Raw genomic sequence first — 24,203 nt, 5'->3', positions numbered from 1 at the left:
TATCATATTTTCTTAAGAAATACAATATAATAACAACTTTTGTACCTTATACAACGTTTCTGGTTTACCTCGAAACGCTGAAATGTCTCGAAAAATAAATACCACGAAAAAATGTTTAAGGCAAAAATTGTATGTCGAGAGTGATATACTATACTCTTGCCTATTTGGCTTTGCACTTATCAGGCAATGATCTGTGAACGTTGTATTAAAATGTTTAAATAGGAACCTGATTTTTTAATTACACGTGTATGCTTTTAGCTTAAATTAAAACGTTTCCAAAACACTACAAGTTCAGTGTAAACTTTTGTCTTTCGCGTCATTCGCTATTGACGTATATATGTACTTTAAAATTCGACGGAGCAATGCAAGAAACTAACGATATTGACTGATTGTTTTGGAAACATCGGAAACCTACTACTTTGTGTTCAAATAATGTAGTACCATTAGTACAATCCCGGACAAAATGATAATACATGTGTGCTATTTTTATATTCTCAGAGACAACTTAAGATGTTTGTAAATGTAGTAAATATTGCAATTTAAATATGACGATGTAGGAAGAGGATTACTAAATACGTAGTTGTTCTCTCCAACATTCAAATAATAGCACATTAACAAAATCTATTTGTCTATTTAAATGTATTTATTTTTATACTTTTTCCAAACAGAGAATTTACATCATGATTAACATAAAATGAATAATGTGTGGTCAGAATATGTATAGTTTTTAAATGATATTCTGGGACATATTATTATCTTTATATTTTTATTCTACTGTAATAGATTCCTTTAACTATTGAATATTATCGTATTGTCTTCCATTCTTTCCACAACAATTTTCAATTATATTTAAATCTGGAGAACGTGTAGACTGATATGTTATCTCTTGCAAGAAATGTTTCTACAACCTTAGCTCGATAAACGACAGTATTGTCACACTGGAAAATAAATTTGTCTTTGATAATTCATAGAACGTATTTATTGATTTGTTCTAAGATCAAATTTATTTATGTACCATTTTCTTTGGCCATATATTTTCTCTTTGAATCGATTCGGCATCATGTCACTGCTATCCATTTGTCGTCGCTTTTTCACCATTCTTCCCCTTTTTAAGTCACGGTAATAGAATTAAAATCCATCAAGGACACCCATATTAAATTTTTTTTCCTCACTAACTAAAATTCATTTCCATTTCTTCTTCCAGTGAACACGTTCATTTGTGAATGTTAAACCATTGACATTTATGTTGTTTTGTTAGCGCAGGCTATTGCTTCATTTTAATCGTTAAATAAACTTACACTGAAGAACGCAAAGGACACTTTCGATATTTGGAATAACACGCGCATTGCGAGCAATTTCGCGTGATATTAATGTCGAATTTAAGGCAACAAGTATGACGGCCTGTTTTTTCTGCTCTGTTACTACTGACTATCTTCCACAATCTTTTTTCTTCTCATAATTTGTAGTCTTTTAATAAATTATGCATTACTTTGCGATTTTACTTAACGATCTTTAACACTAAACCTACCAGCGGCGGTCAAACTGACCGCTCTCGAACTTCTACACAAATTTAACCATATTTAAACATATGGCTTTATAATTTCTGACTTTTCCTAAAACATGCATACAATATATTTTTCAGTATTTACTTTTAGTTTGCTCTTTCATTTTCTGAGAAAAATTAGTACTCTGCCTTGCCTACCGTGACCGGTCATTTTGACCCCCACGGAAATATTTTAGTTACTCTTAAAATAAATGCTATCAGTACAAAGAAAAGGCTATCTCAAGGTCAGATGACAAGCAAAATCAGTAATAATAAACAATAACAACTGTTACGCTCGTAACTTTATCATAAATCATAATCCATCCCTCGATCAAGATGGCCACCAGCTGTTGAGACATTATAACTCAGACCCATAATAATCCTAAGGAACAGCCATAAAATTTAGCATTTTTTACGCTCTATTGTTACAAACATTTCAAAAGTCGAGAAGTTTCTTAGGGTTATTGCTCATTGCGATAAAACACGGGAAAGCTTTCCCAACTCCACCCTCGAGTAACCGTTGGTGGAGAACGGCCAATACCCATCAATATTTTCGTATACATATCCCTGTCACAGACCCTATTCTTAATGGCTATTGTCCTTTCGACTTGAATACATCTCAGTTTGTTACTCAATCAGTCTACATCTAAACTTGTTATCTTTAAAACACGGACAGAGAGTATGTCAGAGCGTTTTGCGTAAAGTTGTTATAGAGGAAAAAGTAAAACATATGCAATTTGACAATAATTTTGTATTCCGTACATGGTATTATTCTGTGATAAATATTTACCCTAGAAATGTCAAGACTTCTCAAAAAAAGTTATTAAAAAAATAACGGATATAGAAGGAGACTTTTTTTTATTATAACGTTTATTGTCCAAGAAGATGAGTATTACATGTGTATGTTATTCACAATAAAAAATGAATTTCGGTTGTGGGGTGGTTTAGACAAAAGTACCGATACGTGACGGTACGATATAGCCGTACAATATTTTGCGTGTCGGAATTACATTTTTTTAGCGTTACAATTTATAATTAAATTTAAGTCACTATAGAGCGGTGCTTATATATGATATTGTTTTTTCTTCCTATCTCTGTTCTGAAAACCTGGTCGCAAAAACAAGGCAGTCTGCTTTTGATTTCAATGAGGCTATGGGATTTTAGGAAGGGCCGCGAGAGGGCGGACGGGGAGGGGAAGTGGCGGTGTCCTGTAAAATTATTTACAATATTTACAATGTTTATATATTTACACTATTTATACGGAAGGAGATTTGAGCGTTGCCGTTTTGTGGTTCTTTCTCTTGTTATTTTTATTACGATTTCGGTATCCACCAATATTTTTTTCTGTTTTTTATGTGATTATCTATAGAAGGAGACTGTTTAGTGTGCGATGAAGAAGAAACTTCAGCAACTGAAAACGGCATGGAAACACATGAAAAGCTATTTACAACTGAATCAGAATTGAATATTATAAATAAGCGTTGACGTCCAGGGCAAAAAGGAAAGAAATTATCGTTGACAGCAAAGAATGAGACTGATGTAGAGAACCAACGTATCGCAACTGGGCAACGATGGGACAATTTGGAAAGAAATAGATGCAATTCCAAAACCTGGCAGGACATCAGATCATAATATTTTTAGGGATATGCTAAACGGCATATAATGAAAGGACAAGTAAAGACGACATTTTATCTTATCATTGATCACCATATAAGGGATCATATAATAAAATGTACGGAAAAAGAAGCATTTAGAGCATTGGGAACTAAGAGGGAGCTAGATGCAACAATACTAGATGTATTTATTGCTCTGCTATATGCCCGCGGTGCATATCAGGCAAAAAATTTAGATGTCTCATATTTGTAGAATAAAATTTGGAGACCTGCATTTTTTTCAAAAACAATGAGCAGGAATGACTTTGCTGAAATTATGAGGTTTATACGATTTGATAAGAGGAGCGAAAGAATCCAACGGTTATGAACCAATAAATTTGCAATGTTATCTACACTATGGGGCCAATTTATAGAGAATTCACAAAATTTTTATAAACCTAGTACATACATTACTTTTATATAAAGAATCGCGAGAAAATCAAATTCATTACTATAAAAAACTTGTCAAGTAAAAAATTGTAAAGGTTACAATATTACAAAAATTTGTTTAAGATGCGGGAAATATTTATGCGGCAAATCTACATTTCATAATAAGATAATTTGTAAAAAATGCAACGAAGTTGAATAAGATATATCTCTATATAAATAAAAGTGTAATTCTATTTAAATCTATAATTGAAATTAAACAAAAGTAAATTTGGACGAAATTTTATGGACGTTCATCATTTTAGGGATAGGTATACACGAGGTATCGGTAGGTTTAGTGTTAAAATTTTGGAAACAGTTAGGTTTTCAATTTTTGGTTTAACAATTCTTGATATCGCCGTCTCTCTGTCTGCGACTCACATATCGGTACTTACATGGTTGTGAGACATAGTACTTGTTATTGATTGCTCGAGAAATCACAAACTACCGGAAAATATCAATACAAAGATCAAGTATCATTTCGCCTTTAGCATATATCTCTCTCTTCTTCGTGGATGGTGGCATTTACGTTCTACTTTACTGCAAAAATTTAGGTTGTCTCTGAGAAATTAAAGATAGCATACATGTATTATTATTTTGTTCAGGACTGTGGCATTATAAGCAGTATCTCATTATGTGATCTCGCGGCGCACCTATATCCTTCTCAACATTATAGTATAGTATATTCTCCCCAGTTTGATACAATTTAATACAATTGTTACATTTGAAACATTGTTTCGTATAATTCATATTTGTCAAGATATTTGAACGCCTCAAGTTAAACCGGACGCACTATATATACATTTCAACGAAAATGTGAGAAATAGTTGCCCAAATGATCCTTTTCAAAATTTTACTCTTGTATTGTATAAATTGACGTATTTTAATAATATTAACCTGACTTGTCCTAATTACAAAAAAATTATAATTATCTTGATAAAAAATACTCGTTTATAATAGTTAATTAAAATATTAATAGATAGTATTTTATTATGTTATGAGGGTAAACCATCTTGTTGGTTCAGTAATTCAAAATAGCTTTTGAGTCTTTTTTTAAGTATCATTTAATCATTTGATTAAGCCATTAAATTCGTTAATTACTGAAAACAATTGCACGTGGGATCAGATATTGTTAACTTAAAACTTTTCAATCTATCCTATTCTACTCTATTCTATTCTATTCTATTCTATTCTATTCTATTCTATTCTATTCTATTCTATTCTATCTTATTTTATTCTATCATATATATAATAGGGACAAAGATAAGTGAACAGATAGTGGAAAATATTAATTTCAGTTGTTTACTAAATAATCTATATACTATGAGAATATATGTATAATAAATGAAACTTAAATAAATAAAACTTTTATTAAATTTCATTGATATCTATCTTTACTATCTGTCCAATATCTGATTTTTTTTATATGTTAATTTATTCAGTTTTTACAAATTTTTCGAGTTAACTCTTCTTATTGAAAGAATAAATCTTTTACTTGCACAAACCTTATTTCCATGGTTTTGAGTTCATTACAAAATATATTCAGACGAGATAACAATTTTTTAATTTCTTTGTTTTAATTGTTTACTAGACGCGAAGTAATCAAATCTTAACAAACGCGATAATAAAGAATGTTGTATAACTTCATAATCTTAGATAATAAAGAATGTATAAAAATAAAGCGTAAATCTTACACAATAAACCATTAAAAAATGCCGTTATTTCGCAGAATAATTACGTACATCTAATAAGAAAATTTTTATTAAATGTACTGTTATAGTGTATCCTTAGAGTTATCTGATATTATGTAATAAAGTTTTGCATCATCGAATCAAATATTTTAAACGAATTTACATAATGTTATAGCGGAATCGGATATTTGCACGTTTGCGACAAGAACGGAGCATTTTCACATCGTTAACAAACCTTCGACGGCGCTGTTCACATCGAGCACCAGGCCAAAACCATTGCGGGAATTATACGAGGCTGCTGGTATAGTCGCTGTCAGAAGTTTGGATAGCCTGAGAAGGGATGGAAGCTCTATGGATATGTTCCTCTGCACGCCCGTCCTTGGAAAGAGAAGGCGAGACCAAAGTCTCGACATCGAATCCAGGATCGTAAGTATACATATGTATTCTCGAGTATGTGAATTTGCGTATACCTTGCGTATATTCGAGCATGCTTCGAAAGGCAACGTTTTTACTTAGATACGGATTATCATAATTATTTTATTCTAATCATGCATTCTTATCAATTTTTGTAAGAACGGATTGTAATATATGAGGTAGTTTTTTCGACTAAAATAAGTGTTTTATTTTTCATTATTAGAGTAAGTTAATTAAAGTCTTTAATCGTCATAATCGACATATATTTATCATAAATGGAATATTTCCAATAGTGTTCAAATAATATTTGATCATATTAATGAAATTAATTATCATTGCCAACAACCACATACGTGCAGCTGACGCAAAATTAAAAACTACTTTAAAAGTACTACTTAAAACATATATTATTTGAAACGAATCTAATTCCACAGTATTTTCAGCCTTTATCACCATTGCTAATAGCCACATACGTGCAGCTGATGCAATGTTAAACACCATTTTAAAAATACTGTTTAAAAAATATATTGTTTGAAACAATTAGCTTTTAATATTGCATCAGCTGCACATATGTGATTAATAACAGTGATGATAAAGACTGAAAATATTGTAGGATTAGATTTTATTATACCACATCTTATAAAATCGTGGCAGGTTTGCTCCTTCTTTATTTTTAAAATTGGTATCGTTAAAAAAGAAAAAATTCTTTAAATGACATATGTTTATTAAAAAAAAAAATCCTTTTTAAAAATTGTACTAATAATTTAAAGCAAGTAGCTTCATTTCTGTATATCTTCACAGAATAAGAAATTCTTTATACGATACTTCTTGACTTCTTGCAATGAAATGATGCTAATCTAATTATAATCTTTTTTATATTGCATAATTTGCACATAAATGTGTTTTTTGGTTCTTACATTAAGGAGAATATTGAATAATTTTTAACACCATATCAAATATGTGATACGCGAAATTAAAAAGTATTGATCAACATTTAATTGTATGTAAATCTAGTCCAAGCAATCAAAATTCTTGATTCTGGAAATTTTACGTAAAGAATTCAAAGCATTAAATTAAACATTTCATATGTAACATAATACATATATGACGAGTTAATTGAAGGTTTCTATATAATTACGAATATATTATACGAAATTAAAAAGGTTAAAATATTTGTCCTCGCAGAAATATGAGAACTTTCCTCTGAAACAAATTTTCATATGTAACAGTAGTGTTATTGAATCATAATGATTGTTGAAACTTTATAACTTCGTGATACAAGTTCGGTTGCGGAAAGCTGCCTATCTATTCACTTACGGTTTATAATTTTCATATTTATATTTTAGATGTATTTATTTGATTTCGAGTGGAAAGATTGTTTTTCTTAAAAAGCGATATTTATTATAATTTATGTTTAACGAATTTAATACGTGATGCGATGAAATATGTATGAAACGCTTTATAATTATTCAATAATTACTATTTGTATTGGTAATTTTTATTTTACGCTATTTTCCTGTGTTTTAGGAATATGAAATAGTTACCTCAAAATTATTAACCGCAACCAATATACATTTTATTATTAGGAGTTGTAACAGTATTTATATCTGCATTCCGTAGTGCTTTATAAATTATCACGAAACTTTCGAAACAACCGAGATATTGTTTCTACTATTTGCATATTTCTTATACGTATACTAATTTCCTTTTTCGTCGTATTACTACTGCAACAATATCATTATTTCATCTCGCAAATGCAATTTGATAAATGTTTATTTGTTTATTTATTTAATGTTACACTCACCTTAGAGTTATTAGTAAGTACATTATAATACATAATTGCATCATATGTCACCATAATAAATGCATTCTTTGATTTGGATTATATTATATAGAGCAATGATAATATAATGACAAAAATATGCAATACATGTACATGCATATAGTATATATATGTACAATATATCTGTATGATGATCTTGGAACATAATGGTGAGTTATTTAATGACGCTAGACTTAATTAATTATGTTATAATCCATTACATATATGTATGTATACATTTTGTCCCTTCAATTAAAGTAAAAGGTTTTAAAGACAAGCATAAAACTTTTATTTGTAAAAAAATGTTCAACTAAGTAGAGACGGACAATTAAATGAATATAATAATCGAATGAATAATTTTATCGAAGTTATGTAATAAATTAAACAATATTGTACACGGTAAACCTTTAAAAACAATCCAATACCATTTCTAACGAATTTTTTCTTAAATAATATCATGATAATGTCTGCAAAGGATAACAGCGATAGTTCCATAACGTAACGAAACACCTGTGCGAATCAGGAACATGATTAGAATGTAGTGGTCAGAAAGGATTGGACCTAAGTAGACTACGAGTTTCGTATCAGCAGGACTTGGTATATGATCTTGTTGATATGATTACATTATGATAGGATGGCCCAGCATAAGCAGGTTCAATGGCAGATATCATAAGTCAGGGACACATATATTGAATCCTACAGAGTGATCTCTATCGAGAAGCATGAACCATTATATAATGATACACATTGTTCCCTCGGATTGTCGTTTCGTTAATGCATTGCTTTCTTAATAACACACAATCCAATTCCTGCGATTTCTATGATCCTTTGTGATTTACTCTAGGGATTATTATCGAGGACGTATTTTTCTTATTATTTACATTCCTTCGTCTTTTAATTAGTATCGTTCTTAATCTCAAAAAATGATAGTGTAATTCGAGTGTTAGATCTTTATTGAGAAAAATTCAAATTTTAGTGACGATAGACAATTATGCAATTTCTTCTCACAAATGAAAATGCATAGAATTAGTATAATGATACATAAATAGAGTAAGATTTGTTACCCTTTTTGAGTAACAAAATATAAGAAGTTCCCCGCGTCTTTTGCAGCATTTGTTATCGCCAGTATTAGTGTTATCGGGTGTACATTACGGGAACATAATTCTCATTTTCCTACTACTGATATAGCATTAGCTGACTACAAAATTTGCAGTGTACGATTTTGCAATGTTTCCAAAACAGTCTTAGTATTGTACTAGCACTAGTCGGATTAGGTATGTAGTTCATTGTATTGTTCTGTTGAATTTAAAAGTTCCTATCTCGAAAGCGGAGAGTGCAAAACACATGAGTTTGTGAAACGTTTTAATGAGTCAGTTAGAAGAATATATAATCAAAGAATCAGGTTTCTATTCAAAAATTTTAATATGATCTTTAGAGGACATGTCGAGGTCATCGCAAAGCCAACAGACAAAAGTATAATATATCCCACTCAATATTATGCAATCTTTGTCTGAAACACTTTTTGGTATCATTCATATATTTCGTAATAATTGGATATTATGAATTAAATCGGACACACTGTATAATGTATTCAATCGGTTCTATAATAGATAGCTTTGTAGAATATTGTTAGATGTTACACATAATTACATACATGTTTTATAAGACATAAGAATATAACGGAATGTTACCTGCGAGTAAACCTATGATTTACTTTTTTTATAACCGCTTTTAATTTTTTATTCTTTCTATCTGAAATTTAGTAACTAAAATTGTTATAAATAAATCTTTCTATGTCAGTAGGATAATGTATTGATCTATTTCTAAAATGTAACTTTAAATTCTATAAATTAAATAAATAGTGAATCATGAACATTAAACGACTGTAACAATTACAGAAGGTATGATCATATAGGTACATTATATATTATTTTCATCGAAACCAAAGTATTTGCATAACCTTCGATCTATAATATGAAACATTAACTTACTTTATATAAACTAGCTATTTTTCCCTAAAATAATCACGAGAATCTTCAAGTGACTATCGAAACTATCACATACAAAATTATTTATTGCGTATATACTTGTACCTATACGTTATACAGGTAATTTATCTTATATATATATATTGGTAATAGAACGAAACCTAAATCTTTTCTTAGAATAAGATCACCGAACCACGTAAGTACAAGTAAAATTCGTCATACACGTATATCGGGCCACATTTTCGTATTTCCGTTTCTATTACTATAAGTTTCAAGTGGATTTTACGAAATGAAATTGTAACTTGTTTCATTACCTTGTATTAAACGGTTAAATCATTCTGTGCGACTGGGGCCATAAATTCGCTACTCGCATTACAGCTCTCTACTTCGGTATACAGGATTATTAACAATCAGCTATTAACAATCGATCATTATCGGAAATTAATCAACCCTTGCCGCTTCAAAGACTTCCAAGCCCGAATTTCGGTCGAGATCCTCTTTGTCTCACTTTTCCATTTCCTCTTATATTTTGTAGTCAAACAGATACAATTTATGATTGAATCAATTTTTGATTGGCAAAACTGAAATTCTTTGTCGAGATCGAAGTTTTATTAATTATGTATATAAAATATGACACAACTCGTAGATTTCAATGATTTTGAATTATGTTGACAAGATCAATATCTTGAATAGTTTCGCCATATAGGGTGTCAAAAAATTTGGCTCAAACTTTAGTATCATGTATTGGATTGGCAATTAAGTGATTGCCGATTTTGTCATTACCACCTAACGATAAAATCCGCAATTACTTAGTTGCCAACCCAATATAATAGCATTCATCAAAGAAGCAAAAAAATCCTTAGCGAACAAGCAAAAAAGTTACTATATTATAACTCTGAAACTTATGACATTTTTGGACTTATGTTTATTAAAACCTGTTTGTTTCTTATGATAAGTACTATAGTATATAAGTTTGATCCTGAGATTTCATTCCAGCTTTTTAAAACATTGTATATGTAACTGCTATTCAATCCTAATTTCAAAAGCATGTAATGTACAGATAATTACACACATGTATTTTGATGTTAAATTTTGTATTTCTAATATTTTGTATACTGTCTATATTTGGTATACTGTCCCATTATATAGAGATAGGTGATAGATTTTAAAGAAACAATTTGCAGCAAATCGACATAAATTTGCAATCTTCACCTATCAACACTTTAGACAATAATACTTTATAATAATAATACTTCTCTTGTTTACGTTTGTGTAACAGAATATTAAACTTTATTACATCCGTATATTGATGGAATTACTTAAGACTTAAATTTAATAATACATATCTCAGGGTCATTGAAATCAGTGAAATGTGCCTTATTTCATATAAAGACCGAGGTTTCTTTGGAAAAATCATGGGATCCATGATTTCAAAGCTCGTTTCGAACACCAATCAGCTCAGATACTTTTCTTCTTTTTTTCTTTTCCTCTTAGCTTTATACTAATTTTATTCGCCCTTTATTTAAAGGCTTAAATCAAAACGGATTACATTCCGTTGTACAATCAGACTGATACCAGATATGAAATACGTAATCCACGTAAGAAACACTGAGTCCATGGCTGTACTGGCTTGATCTTTTATTAAATTGTGATATGTAAATAAGGAAATAAATAAGCCATCTGTCTCTTCTGTTCCTAAAGAGATATGTAAGTGGTATTAGGTGACTACATATATGGAACATTGTTATTAATGGTGTATAGTAAATATTAATTTGCTTTGGATCAGCCAATTGTATATTATGGAAAATTTCGTTGTATAAATTTCAACGATAACCATAGAAACATGCATCGTACAGTATTATAGACCCATCGCTATATGATTTTTATGTCTTTGCCTATATGAAAAAAGATAAGTTGAAGAATATGGTGTTACAATAGGATGATGTTAGAAAGTTAAATGCAAATTTTTTGAAAACGCACTTTATGAATTACTTGTTGCTAAAAATTTTTGTAGATGCCAAAGAATGATATTCAGAAGTAGTAGTTGAATGTAAATTTACATGAGCAATAAATATACTTTCCCGTACTACATTACGTGCTCGAACTCATAAACATACTTGAAAGAAACGATTATTCCATCGCGTGAAAGTCGACCGAGAAAAAAAGAAGAAATTTTTCGATATTTGGGCTCGGATAATTCTCTTCTTCGCTTCGATACAAATTACGTGGTGCAAATACCCCGTAAAATATTGTCTTTCTCTATCACATTCGGCGAATCGGTTATCAACGTTACTCTCCACAAATAAACGAGGGAGCCATTAATAGAGTATGATCGATCGGCCTTAACGAGTCCCTGATTAATCCAGTCGAATTCAGTCTAAAAACGGTGAATCCAGAAAGAAATTGATAATAGAATTTATTTGCATTATATGATTAGAAAAGATATTTAGAATAAAATAAGCGACTTTCAAATAATTTTCCTCTTGTGCCTTATAAACAAAATATCGTTCAAGCAAAAAAACACGATATTTTTTACATTTCGCTTCATGTCTGAAAAACTATTTGTCATACGTGAAAAAGTTCTAATAAAAAGTTATAGATTATAAAATTATCTATAAAATAAGACCTGTTACGTTACGATAAATTCAACTTTTAGGGTAAAAAGTAAGAGATAATTAATAAAAAGTTATAAGAAGTTGTAAAGAGTTAATAAAAACGTCCTTTTTTGTAGCGATTTCGGAAAACAGGGAAGGTATCTATATTTGATATGTATATTCCTTCTTGTATTCATGTATATGTTCGCCAATTACTCCAAAACGGCTTTTCCAAGATTAATCGGGATGATTTCTCTTGCAGGTTGTATTTTTATCCGTTAAAAAAATTTCTTGGTCATAGTAAATTATTTTTGTTTAAAGAAAATGAATATTTTTGTATCGACTTTGTATATGTTCACCAAAGCCTCCGAAATGCTTTGACCAACTAAGATGATTCCTTTTGTATCTCGTAGGGCATGTTTTACAAAACCTTGGTTCAGTTACAAAACCTTTTTGCTCTTGTTTTTCATAAACTATTCTTTTGCAAAAATCCAATTTTTACGTATGTTCATCGATTAATCCGGATTGAATTTGAAATGAAACCTTTCGCATCTCCCAGGGCTAGTCCACCGATCGGTTCTGTTTGCAAAATTTTTATAGTTTGTTCATGGTTAACTATTGTTATTGTAAAGAATTTGTTGTTCACCAATTTCATTTACGTGTGTTTAGTGCTTGCTCTGCAATTGTTGGACTGATATCGAGATGATTCCAAAACAGAGACCTAAGTGAGCGCTTTAAAATGTCGTTTTATAATATATGCTTCTGCTCGTTTTCTCTTCGCAGAAAACATTGTTCTGCGGATTCGTTTTCTGACATAAGTATGGTTTCATTGCGAACTGATATATGATACAATATCAAGTTATAGAAATACCCCTCTCTATCACTGTACAAAGTTTAATATCGGTGGCAGTGTACAACTGGTTTATTCCTTATTCGCATGCGGAACTGGTCAGACCATACAATTTTTTAATCATTAATAAGAATTAAAAATTAATATAAATAATAAATAGATAGGAATAAATTATTGCCTTATTAGTGACAATGAAAACCATTTTACATTTGTTCTGTAATAGTGATCGCTTCACTAAAAAATGCGAAATAAAAGATTTTGTGTCAAAAATCCGTTATCGTCGAACAGCTAAAGGTATGAAATAATTTATATTTATTTGTATTTTATTTACACACATATGTAGCAACGGCTAGATTAACCATTTACTTACTAAACAACATACCAAATATATTGCAACCTTTTAGAAGGAGGCGAAAAATGAAAAATTCTACTAATATATAGTCTATTTGCATATCTAATTGTGTAACATCAGTAAGTGTAAACCTGTATACTATTAATATGTTGAGTGTAATTTGCATTTTTCAATTTGACCACTATTGAAACATATTCTTGGTGATTTTTTGTTATAATATAATGCAACTTAATGCAATTAAATGTAAATTTATTAAAATTTGAATAATAGAGCAATAAACTAATTGAAACTTTTTACTATACTAGAAATATTTTGCGGCATTTTGCGTCGCCTTTCAGAAGGTTGCAATATATTTAGTATGCTGTTTAGTAAGTAAATCTAGCCATTGTTACATATGTGTGTAAATAAAATACAAATATAAATTGTTTCATATTTTCTAGCGCTTTTTGAAGTTAGTAGTATTTTGTGGGCAAAAAATCTTTTCCATTTATAACTTCAGTTAAACATGTCACACAATATCAAGGCTCTGTGATAAGTATATACTAGTCATACCAAAATAGACGAATTGATCTGTTTCATTAGTTTTCGCATAATTAATTTGTCTACTTACGAAACGGAAAATTTCATATTTGCATTAAAAGCGTATAACGTTATCGTAGTTTATCCTTCGAATTTGTACGCTATCTGAAAGACCTAGAATGCGCGAATTATACGTTGCCGTGAAAGTGAGTGCGATGTAGAAATTGAAAGATTCCGCTCTATACACCACTTGAAGTACATAGTTACGATGCTTCTTATGGCCATGATTATACAGAGATTATATAGAGAGGGGCAAGTGGTAACGAGAAGAACGGTAAAACGAGTGGCAACAAAGCGGCAGAAAATCAATCAAATTCATAAATTTTGGCTTAACTCAGATAAACAACTTTAGAACGACAACTGAATCATAAAACGATGGTTGCGCTGTGACCGGGTAGAGCGACAGTTCCACTTCCGATTACTCGCGGGCCACTCACGGACCATTCGCGGACCACTCGCGATCCACTCGCGGAACACAGAACGTCGAATTACAAATAGTCGCGAATGGTCGCTTACTACTCTCTATATAATCATAGATTATGTGACATCGATTGTCATAGTGTTAATAAACAAAGGACTTAAAAAGAAGAATGAAAAGAGGTTTAATAAGGTTAACAAAATAAAAAGGTTAACTTTGTGTGTTTGTTGTGTACAGATATCCTCTATAAGTATCCACTCTGAGAATGATGGTATTTTGAATATTTCAAGATTACCTTTCTTTTTTAGAATAGAGCTATAAATTTTATACGTGAATTAACAGATCTTTGTATTATCTATAAAGAAGTATTAAGACATTTAAATCGAAAAACATTTTAACTTTAATTTTGTAAAACTTATTATATAAAAGATGCACTCTGTACACTTAAACAATAATCCATAATTTTTTCGACACATCAGTACGTAAAGGGTTGAAGCGGTTGTATTTCGTTGGTGAGCCACGAACCTGTTTGGGAGAATCGAGAACGTGAAAAATACTTAATCTATTTTTAGTTGGTAAGGAGTACATCTCACTAGAGTAGAGAAGGGCCAAACTGAAACGCAAACCGTTCCGTATTCCGTGCGTGAAAGCCGCTTGGTCACGAGGTGACATCCGACAATGCTTGCGCCCACGCAGTGCTGTAGAGCATGAAACATGTTAGTTGCTTTTCTCCACGGCATCAAGTTTCTTAGAAACAGAAGCGATATAATAGCAGTAGTAGTTTCCTTGTTGTAATATCGTGCATTCGTTCGTTCGCTTATACTCTCGTTCCTTAACTGTAAGATCGAAGGAGGAAATCCGGTGACATATAATTCGTCATTACAGCCAGCTGCTATCGAGGATTTACGAAGATGGACATCTACGGAAGCGCTCGGAGACGTTACTGTACCACCGGATTGCATGTCCAGGATCCTCGGAGATACAACGACCGACGATGCCGTTGATCACAAGCTCCCTAGCCCCGAAGAACAGGTTCAAGCAATCGCTCTGAAGTAAGCAGGAAATTTACGCCACCGTAAAAGTGTAATGAATACGAGCGAGTCAATTTTTGTCGATCTTCCCGACTGTAAATCTTCTATAGCTTCACGGAACTATGAAGAACATTGAGTTCATTAAGGACTCGTTTCGATAACTTGTTTTAGTGACGTTTAATTTGGTTGAACTTCGTTTTAGGGTATCCCGGATTTGTGACTATTTTTATAGCACATGTTAACTTTTAACGAATAGAATCCAAAAATATTAATTCTAAGGCGCTATTTTGAGTTGCTATTTTGAAAGTCATGTATATATTGTATAAAGTTTATGCATATTGTGCAGTTTACTTGGACATACATACATATTTTATGACTTATGTGTATTATTAAGAGCTTAATTAACAGAATGAATTGGTATTGATCTAGGTTTGGGATAAGGTTAATTAACATTATTTAAAAATATGTTATCAACGAATAGACATAAGGGAATTCGCGTTCTTCAAGATACTGCTTGCGCAAAAGAGGCCGCTATCATGACGATGATCTAAGTTTGTCAACCAGATTTTATTGTGCGATTTGCATAAACTTTATATGGGAGTAACTTTTGAAATAATGATCTCCGCGTCGCATAAAATTAATATGTTTCGATTCTACTTATTAAAGCCACATATGTTATAAGAGACATCACAAATTCCATGTGCCTTAAAATAAAGTGTGTGCCTTCAATTTCACTACCTGCGACATCTTTCATGTTTGACCATCGTTAACATCTACATTGACTTTTGAATTTTGCTTTCTGGTCTCGGTTGGTAACGATGACACAATGTGTGTTGTAGATTCCCGGCGGAAATTGTGGCAGTAGATATTAGCGGAAGAGGTTTCGAAAGAATGTCGATGAGAAGAAGATCTCTGCTGTCTAGTCAAGAAAATCAAGAGACAGCGGTGAAACGACGATCGAGACCTCGCAGGCCCAGAGGAAAAAGACGAAATACGATCGCTGGTACCGATCAGAAGGAAATTCGACAGGCTATCGGAGAGTGAGTTTATACGTATATTATTTCTACCGTGTTTGATTTTGGCTATTCAGGAATGGTGAAATTATACGTAATAAGAATTGACTAGATTCAAACATGACTGTGCAAATCTTCGGCTTTATTTATAGAGAAACGACTGGAGAAGAAGCGGAAGAGATAATGTCAAATATAGCGTCGAGGGCTCATCGATCAGCGAGTACGGATATATTGGGTTCGTCGAAGAAAGACTCGCCAACGGAAAAAAAATCTCACTTCAATACGTTGAAAGCGTGGGGTATGTCCAGATTGAAACTAATCAGTCCGAAATCCAGTCAACAGTCGGAGCAACAGGAGACAAGCGCTTCGGGTACAGAGAGGTCAGAACAGGATCAAGGTCAGTCGAGAACAGCCGAAGAAACAAATATTTACGAAATGGTAATAACCAGGCGCAGGAAGGACAAATCTCACGAAAGGAAGCCAAGTTCCTCGAGCTCGAGCGGAAAGAGCACCTCGAGTATACCGGTATCCGTCCCGAGCACCGACAGACAACCGAGCGTGAAATTGCGTGAAAGCGCAGCCCAAAGAAGAGAAAGACGAAAGGGAAGCAATCGCGACGAGCCGCCTCATTCCAGCTCTGGAAACTGGAGTGCATCCTCTGAAAGCGGAAGGGCGAGTATCGGAAGCGAAACCACCACTACCACACATCAACCCAGGTATGACTGTTGCTCGTTTCGAGATTACGACGCGAGGTAATGCGTTACGAGAAAAACGAAATGATACTTTGGTATTGAATGAGAACTTGGTATTAAAGCTCGTATATCGCAGAAAAATCGTTCTTTTAATAGCATAACAGGAAATTGAAAATGGATAACGTAATATACGTATATGTTTTTATTCTTTAGTTATTTAAAGTAAAAAAAAGTTCTAAATTACACTAAATATTTTTTTCTGATTATGCTATCAGAAGAAGGTTTCATATTTATTTGCATTAATGAATATAAGATGCAACTTTTGTATTATTTAAAATATATATTAATAATTATAGTTTGTATTTGTATTAATAGAAACTGATATTAATTTTATAATTATTTTTATAGAGCGCGTATATAAACAGAGCAGAACAATTATAATTTACAATCAATTGCATTTTTATTAGTAGTATGAAATATACATGCAGAATGCATGATTTGATCTCCATAATTTCTGAATACCTTAGTTTGTATGAACGAAATAATTAGGTTAATAATTTTTTGTAGAAGCTACCGAGCTGCATCGACTGATCCATTAAGAATCATATGATTCTATTTAAAAAAAACAAATTAATCTATACCTACAAAAAAGTCGAAAAAATAGAATAAATTTTTTTCATATGACCCTTCGTTTCTGAAACAAACTGAGTTTGAAAATTTGTCGAGCATATGTAGTAGTAGTATTATATATATATGTATATATTTTCTATTTAAAAATATAACTGTAGCTTTCATAGAGCTTTTGAAGGATTTTTCATTGCATAATAAAATAAATATCGCTGTGACATGTCCCCTTCGAGCCTTTGACATCGTATAATTGCTTGAAATCGTTAGTTGTTTCAAACATTTTTCCGTATTATTTATAGTTTCAAAGCCATTTGCACGTTTCCAGATATATAGGACACACTGCATATGTATATCCATATACATATATTAACGATACATATTATCACAATATGTATAGATCGACGACAACTGCTTCAATTGGAACATCATCGACATCTTTGAGTCACGCAAGGCGGTTTAAGGGGCGAGATACATCAACATCATCCTCGGTAACGTCAGAGGGTACATTAACTCCAGATATTATACAAGATATTACCGTGATACCTTTCTCGGACGATGGTGAAACATCGTCTGTGTATTCTTGTGATACGGAGGGTTATTATACCTCCTTCCACGTGGACTCTGGCTTAAAAACTCTAAGGGAAGAGGATCCAGCTCCGCAGTGTCCATTGATGAAATCTAACGATGTCAGTTCCGATCCTACTTCACCGATTGTTGAAAATGAATACGAACTCTTTGGAAGGGGTTCAACATCAACAACGACGAGCTCAGCGGGCACAGTCTGTACCGCTTTAATGGCACCGCCGCCGCCAGAAAGGAAATCTAGCCTAACTGTTGTCGCTATGGTATAAATAAATTTTTGTCTTTATTTTATAATTTTTTACTTATTGGCCTTCGCTTGGGGAAGGCTGGATCAAATCTGACACGCGCAGATGTTTCATCTCTATTTCTTTTTAAATTACGTATTAATATTCTACCAAGCTATATTGAGTTATCATATAGAACAAAAATTTTCTTAATCAATTCTTTGCTATGCTCTTATAAGATAAAATATTCAATGTTTGCGACAAAAATGATCCAGTTTATCGGGGATAATTGCATTAAAATCTATGTACACATATTATAATATTCATTTGATAATTCATTAGATTTCTTTGTAAATTTGTTCTAAAGTTTATGTAACATCAGAACAATTTTTTTTTTAAATTAGAAGCTCTGATCCACTAATGGATGGAAATTTGGAATAGTAAGTTGAGATGATTGAGAATGGTTGATTATAAGATAAACATATGTAATGTACGTGTTTTTATATGTGCTTTAAATAACGATAACTAAATGGTCAGTGAATAACATTTTTGGTTGTACTTTAGTGTTATTATTTTTCTAATGTTTATATTGAGTAATGGTGTAAAATTCCTGGTACAGTTCCTGCAATAGATTGTAGTTCAAAAGGTCAAAAAGGGTAATAGCTTGTATCAATAACAAATTAATACTCATTAATACTCATTAAGTCACTTTTTAAGTATAACTCGTTTGTGTATATATAATTAAAAGTTGTTTCTTAAAAAAATTAATTCGTCTTGGCCTATGATGTCATTTTCACGTATATGAGGAACAGAAATATTATAATAAAAAGTTGAGACATTTAGATAACTAATTAACAAAGAATTTACTGAAACAATATTCTATTTGATAATATGAGTTTTCATTTTATACATTATTTTATACATTTTATAAAAATACATTATGTATACAGCAATAGAATCTTTTATATGTTATAAAAATTTTAGAAATAAATATGCAAAAGGGCTGGTAAAATTATTACGGAAAAATTAAATTGCTAATTGTAATTGTAATTAATTGTATTCTAATTCAAAAATATATTATACAGATATATATGTACATATATTATTTAACACGAAACAGAAAAACTGTTTTGTCCTTTATAACATATTGTTGCATATATACGAATAATATACTCTATTTGTAAATATATAATTAATGAATTTTGACGAATTACGTAGTCATTTTATAATAGCCAAAAGGACTCATTCTTAATTTTCTCTTTCTTTCTGTGAACTCTATTTCTTTCAAAATTCAGTCAAAAACAATTAATTAAACAATTTTTCATAATTTAAATAATTTTCAATAGGTTCACGGACCAAACCAGAACGGCGGCGAGTCTCCAGACAGCGGTCACAATACCTCGTCATCGCCTGTAGAATCAGCCTCGAGTCCAGCATGCACAGGAAGGTCATGCTCGGAGTTCGAATACTCGGAATCGAGCGATCTCGAAGGTTGTGAGAGGATCGAAAGAATCCGTTCGAAAACTGCGATCAATACGAGCCGTATACCGTCCATGTGCGTGATTACGCCACCAGGTTCAGATGACGAACATGCGAGAGATTCGGATCAGGCAAGCAAAAATGCCGAGGACGAGAAGATCGATCTGCAAACGGGAAGTTCGGTACTGATGTCTGCCACGGTTGGGACTTCCAAGATGGAAGTGATTAATGGACAGGATAAGAACCTCTATGCCACGATTCAGGTATTATCTTTGCCTACAAACGAGAAATCCACGGTTGGACCGAATCAGGTGGGCAAGATCAATCCGCTGAGCGGAGTTCTAGGCAAACTTCGAGGCGTACTTCCGGGCAGGAAACAAGTGCCAAAGAGTACGATGCAAGACCAAGCGAACGCAGACTCCGGCGACTATGTCACCATAGCCGACGTGAGAAATAACAATGATAAACGTCAAGATTCGGCTTCTTGCTCGACTAACGCGACTCCTGTTCGGTCACCTGTTACTTATGCGAACTCAGATATTTTTAAGAGAGATGCTGAATATGTTAGCTTAAGCGAGTTGCCGAAGAAGCCTGATTCATCTTTGGAAAGAAAGAGACAAGGTGCGAGAGTTATGTTGGATTCGGAAGGCAAAGTCGTTTATTCATCCGATAGCTTGAAGAGGAGGAAAGGCGCACATACTACGTTTAATCCAGGTTTAATCTATGTTTAATCACATGTTTAATCGTTTGCTGGACATAACAAACTCATTAATATGCTAAAAAATCATAACATTGTTGATTAGTAATAGAAATCTGAAAGATAGTTTTTGGTATATTCTAAACACAAGATATAGCTTTTGTATGCAAGATATTCCTTCTTGACAATTTGGAAAATATGTTGTATTTCATTATATATGAATTAAGTATAATATGCATATGTAATCTAATATACAGGGTGTTTCGCAACGGGTATAGCTGGATTCCTTATGAAAGAGTAAATCGAAGATATAGAATAACGATGTTTTGTTTGCAGCTTTGTTTTCGAGAAAATTCAATTTAAAATTTTGTCGTGTACTTCGCACATAAAGAATTTTCAAACCTAACTTTCTCAAAAATGAAACCTTCAACAAAAAATTGTTATTCCATATTTTCGGTTTAATTTTGTATAAGAATCCATGCCCGTTTGCACTACCTATTCCAAAACATCCTGTATACATGTTTTAATATAAAACATTTATTGAACTTTACAATCTTATTGTACTTCTTCTATCAACTACATCTTCAAATATATTTAATTAAATTACTTACCTCTCCTTTGTTTTAAAATCCAGGTCCATTTGTAAGAGAAGGAGTGTCACCAAGTCCATCACCATTATTGCATCGTGCAACGCCGAACGTTCGAGCAGTGACGAAGATCAGCGATACGGTGGATGGCTCAAGCAAATCTACGCCACCTACTTCGCCCCAATTAGGCAAGGTGATCATCAGAGCGGCGAAAAGTCCCGATCGCGCGTCCAGTCCGGATTATGTACGAACCCCGACGACAGTGGTTGGTCCAACGAGTCCGACTCCTCATCGACAAGTTCGCGGAGCTTACGTCAACGTGCAAGACGACGAAGGTAAGGCGGCTTCTGATACGAGCACTGACGAACGCGACTGCACTTGCTGTGCTGGTAGATTAGAAGCGCAATGTACACTCGCGATGAATCCTCAGCCTAACAAGTTGAACGCACCACTGACCACCAACGGAACTTCGTTGCTTTCGGCCAAGAGCACCTGTCGAACGGCCTCTGGGGCAATAGCACTGGCACCGAGTAACAAACTGTTAGATTTGAATAAGTCCAAACTCTGCTTTAACAAAACGTACACAGAGAATGTAATAGTTAGGTCCACAGATGTAATTAATTGTGATGAGAATCACCCACCGGTGTTCGCTACTGATAGTTTGATTCAAAACGCTCAAAAAGATTATCGAGTCTTGAATAAAGTAGGCACGCCTAAGTTGGCTTCTAAAGCTACGAATTTACGCCTTGACTTTGAGAAATCGGCTCTCTGTCCGAAAAATTTGAGGTCGACTGGAAATACTCCGAAGTCGAGTAGGAAGTTGCTAGTGTCTGATTTGGACACGCCAAACTTTCATAGGAAAATTGCGAAATTGAACTCTCAGTGTGATAGCCAAGAGATAGATGTTAAAGAGAATCATAGTCATTTGAGAAATGAAGATAAGTTGTTTTCTACTACATCTGCTATTAACGAGTTTAAATTAAACTCAGTAGATTCAGATATTGGCGATATAACTGACGATAACAGTTGTACGAAAAGAACTCAGATATTTAGCAGTAGTGATAGAATCGAACGTAAAGTGAAACGAAGTGAAAGTTATCGAATGGCGAATAGTCCCATAATGTTTATTAAAAAGTTTTCTATTAACGGGGAAAAGTCTTCGAAGATTTGTAGAACACCGTCGGAAGAATTGCAAGAGGAATTGTTAAAAGAAAGGATCAATTATCCTGACACAATTTCCAGTCCTGAACCTCCGAATGTAAACTTTGATATGAACGTAACGATTTCGATCCCTGTTACGACTGTTTCAAAAAGTCCTAGGCCCAGACCCATGGACATTGAACCTGCTAGAGTTCTTAAATATTCTGGCAATGACACTGAAATTTGGTAATCAATGAAATTTTTTTATTAACTGTTGACGTCTGTTTTTATCAGTTACAATTAAACAAATCAATTTCAGTTATATCGGCTTCTATTCTTATAAGGGCAAATATCACATAATGCGTATAAAGATAGGATAAAGAAATTATGTCTAAGAAATTAACAATAGAATAATGAGCGGAATCGTTTTGTTCGGTTAATAGGTGTTAAAATGGTATTAGTGAAATTATATTATTAAGTATAATAATTGTAACATTTCTTGATTTTTAATAATCCAATTATTTTGCAATTATGTATCAAACAGCCATGTTATATGTTTTATATTCAGAAGGTCATAATTTTTTAAATTTTCAAACATTTTGTTGGTAATTCTGATTATAAATAAAATTTCTGACCTATATAAATATCAGAACTTATACAATTCAACAGTTTGAGAACTTTGTATCTGTGATACTATGCAATAATACATATTGTTAAAAGTAATTGCCATAATAATATTGGTTTCGTTTTGTCACAATCAAGGATTTAAGAAGGCTCTTATATTAATAGTGTTTCACCAATTTAAGTTTGCTACTCCAATATAGAAATGTGTATGTACTTGAAAAATCTTTACTAATATTCTTATGAAAATATTTTTAAAAAATTGGATATTCAAATTGTATGATAAATTAGTTTACAATTTTTTTTATACAAGTTTCATGATAAAGAAGAATATTCTAAAATAAATGACAGACAAGTGCAGTTAGAAACTTTTGATCTGATAAGTTTTATTATCGTAAAATATATGTTATTAGGTATTTTTCGTGCTACGAGTTACTTTAAATGTTACTTTATTAAATTGTCGATGTCATTTAATTATTATAAATATATAGAGTGACTACACATAAACGCTTAGCATTAAATAGGAATTAAGAGATTTGTTAAAGTATAATCTAGTTGAAAGGATATAAGGAAAATTATAACAGTTTTAAAAAGTATCAGAAAAACATAACAGACACTTTCTGTTTACAGATATCATACCTTCCAGTAATTTTTGAACAGAAAATTTAAAATATTCTCTAACTAGTAAAAAGCCTGAAAATAGAAAATAAATTATTTTGGTTAATCTAATTCTGAATTCAAAACAGTAAAACGAGAAAGAGAGAGAGAGAGAAACAGAGAAAGAGAGAGAGAGAAAGAGATAAAGAGAGGAAGAGAGAGAGAGAGAGAAACAGAGAAAATTATTTGTTATTACCCAATAACAAGATAAAAGATGACGTTTGCGATATTTATTCATTCTTTTAATTTTATCCTCGTTTTATTATATATATTTTTGTAATTCTTAAAATACCTTTTATTAACAATTAGTCGTTACACATACATATATAATATATAAATATATAAAATTATATATATATATATATAATACGACTAATTGTTAATAAAAGGTATTTTAAGATTTACCAAAATAGGATGAAATTATATACTTAACAACATTTTGATAAGTTCACTGTTCGATACAAAATACTATAGACGAAAAAGCTATATCTATGAAATAAAATTGTTTTAATTAATTCCAAACT

General features: G+C 32.0%; 1 protein-coding gene across 3 annotated transcripts in view; it reads left to right on the top strand.

Annotated features, from left to right (window-relative positions):
* Gukh (NHS actin remodeling regulator GUK-holder) overlaps window positions 1-24,203 on the top strand; it is a 196,397-nt gene that overhangs the window by 146,218 nt on the left and 25,976 nt on the right. For 2 of the 3 annotated variants that reach the window (XM_072014499.1, XM_072014516.1), the window contains exons 2-8: window positions 5,488-5,738; window positions 15,215-15,381; window positions 16,200-16,400; window positions 16,526-17,089; window positions 18,090-18,537; window positions 19,845-20,691; window positions 21,309-21,596. In XM_072014499.1, the coding sequence (XP_071870600.1) occupies window positions 5,488-5,738; window positions 15,215-15,381; window positions 16,200-16,400; window positions 16,526-17,089; window positions 18,090-18,537; window positions 19,845-20,691; window positions 21,309-21,596 (2,766 nt within the window). The remainder of the gene's footprint in view (window positions 1-5,487; window positions 5,739-15,214; window positions 15,382-16,199; window positions 16,401-16,525; window positions 17,090-18,089; window positions 18,538-19,844; window positions 20,692-21,308; window positions 21,597-24,203) is intronic. The other variant, XM_072014506.1, reaches the window with a different exon arrangement.

Source organism: Bombus fervidus, chromosome 2, assembly GCF_041682495.2.
Source record: "Bombus fervidus isolate BK054 chromosome 2, iyBomFerv1, whole genome shotgun sequence".
NCBI classification, from domain to species: Eukaryota; Metazoa; Arthropoda; class Insecta; order Hymenoptera; family Apidae; genus Bombus; species Bombus fervidus.
The sequence above is the reverse complement of the archived record's forward strand: the minus strand, read 5'-3'. Positions and strand labels throughout refer to the sequence as shown.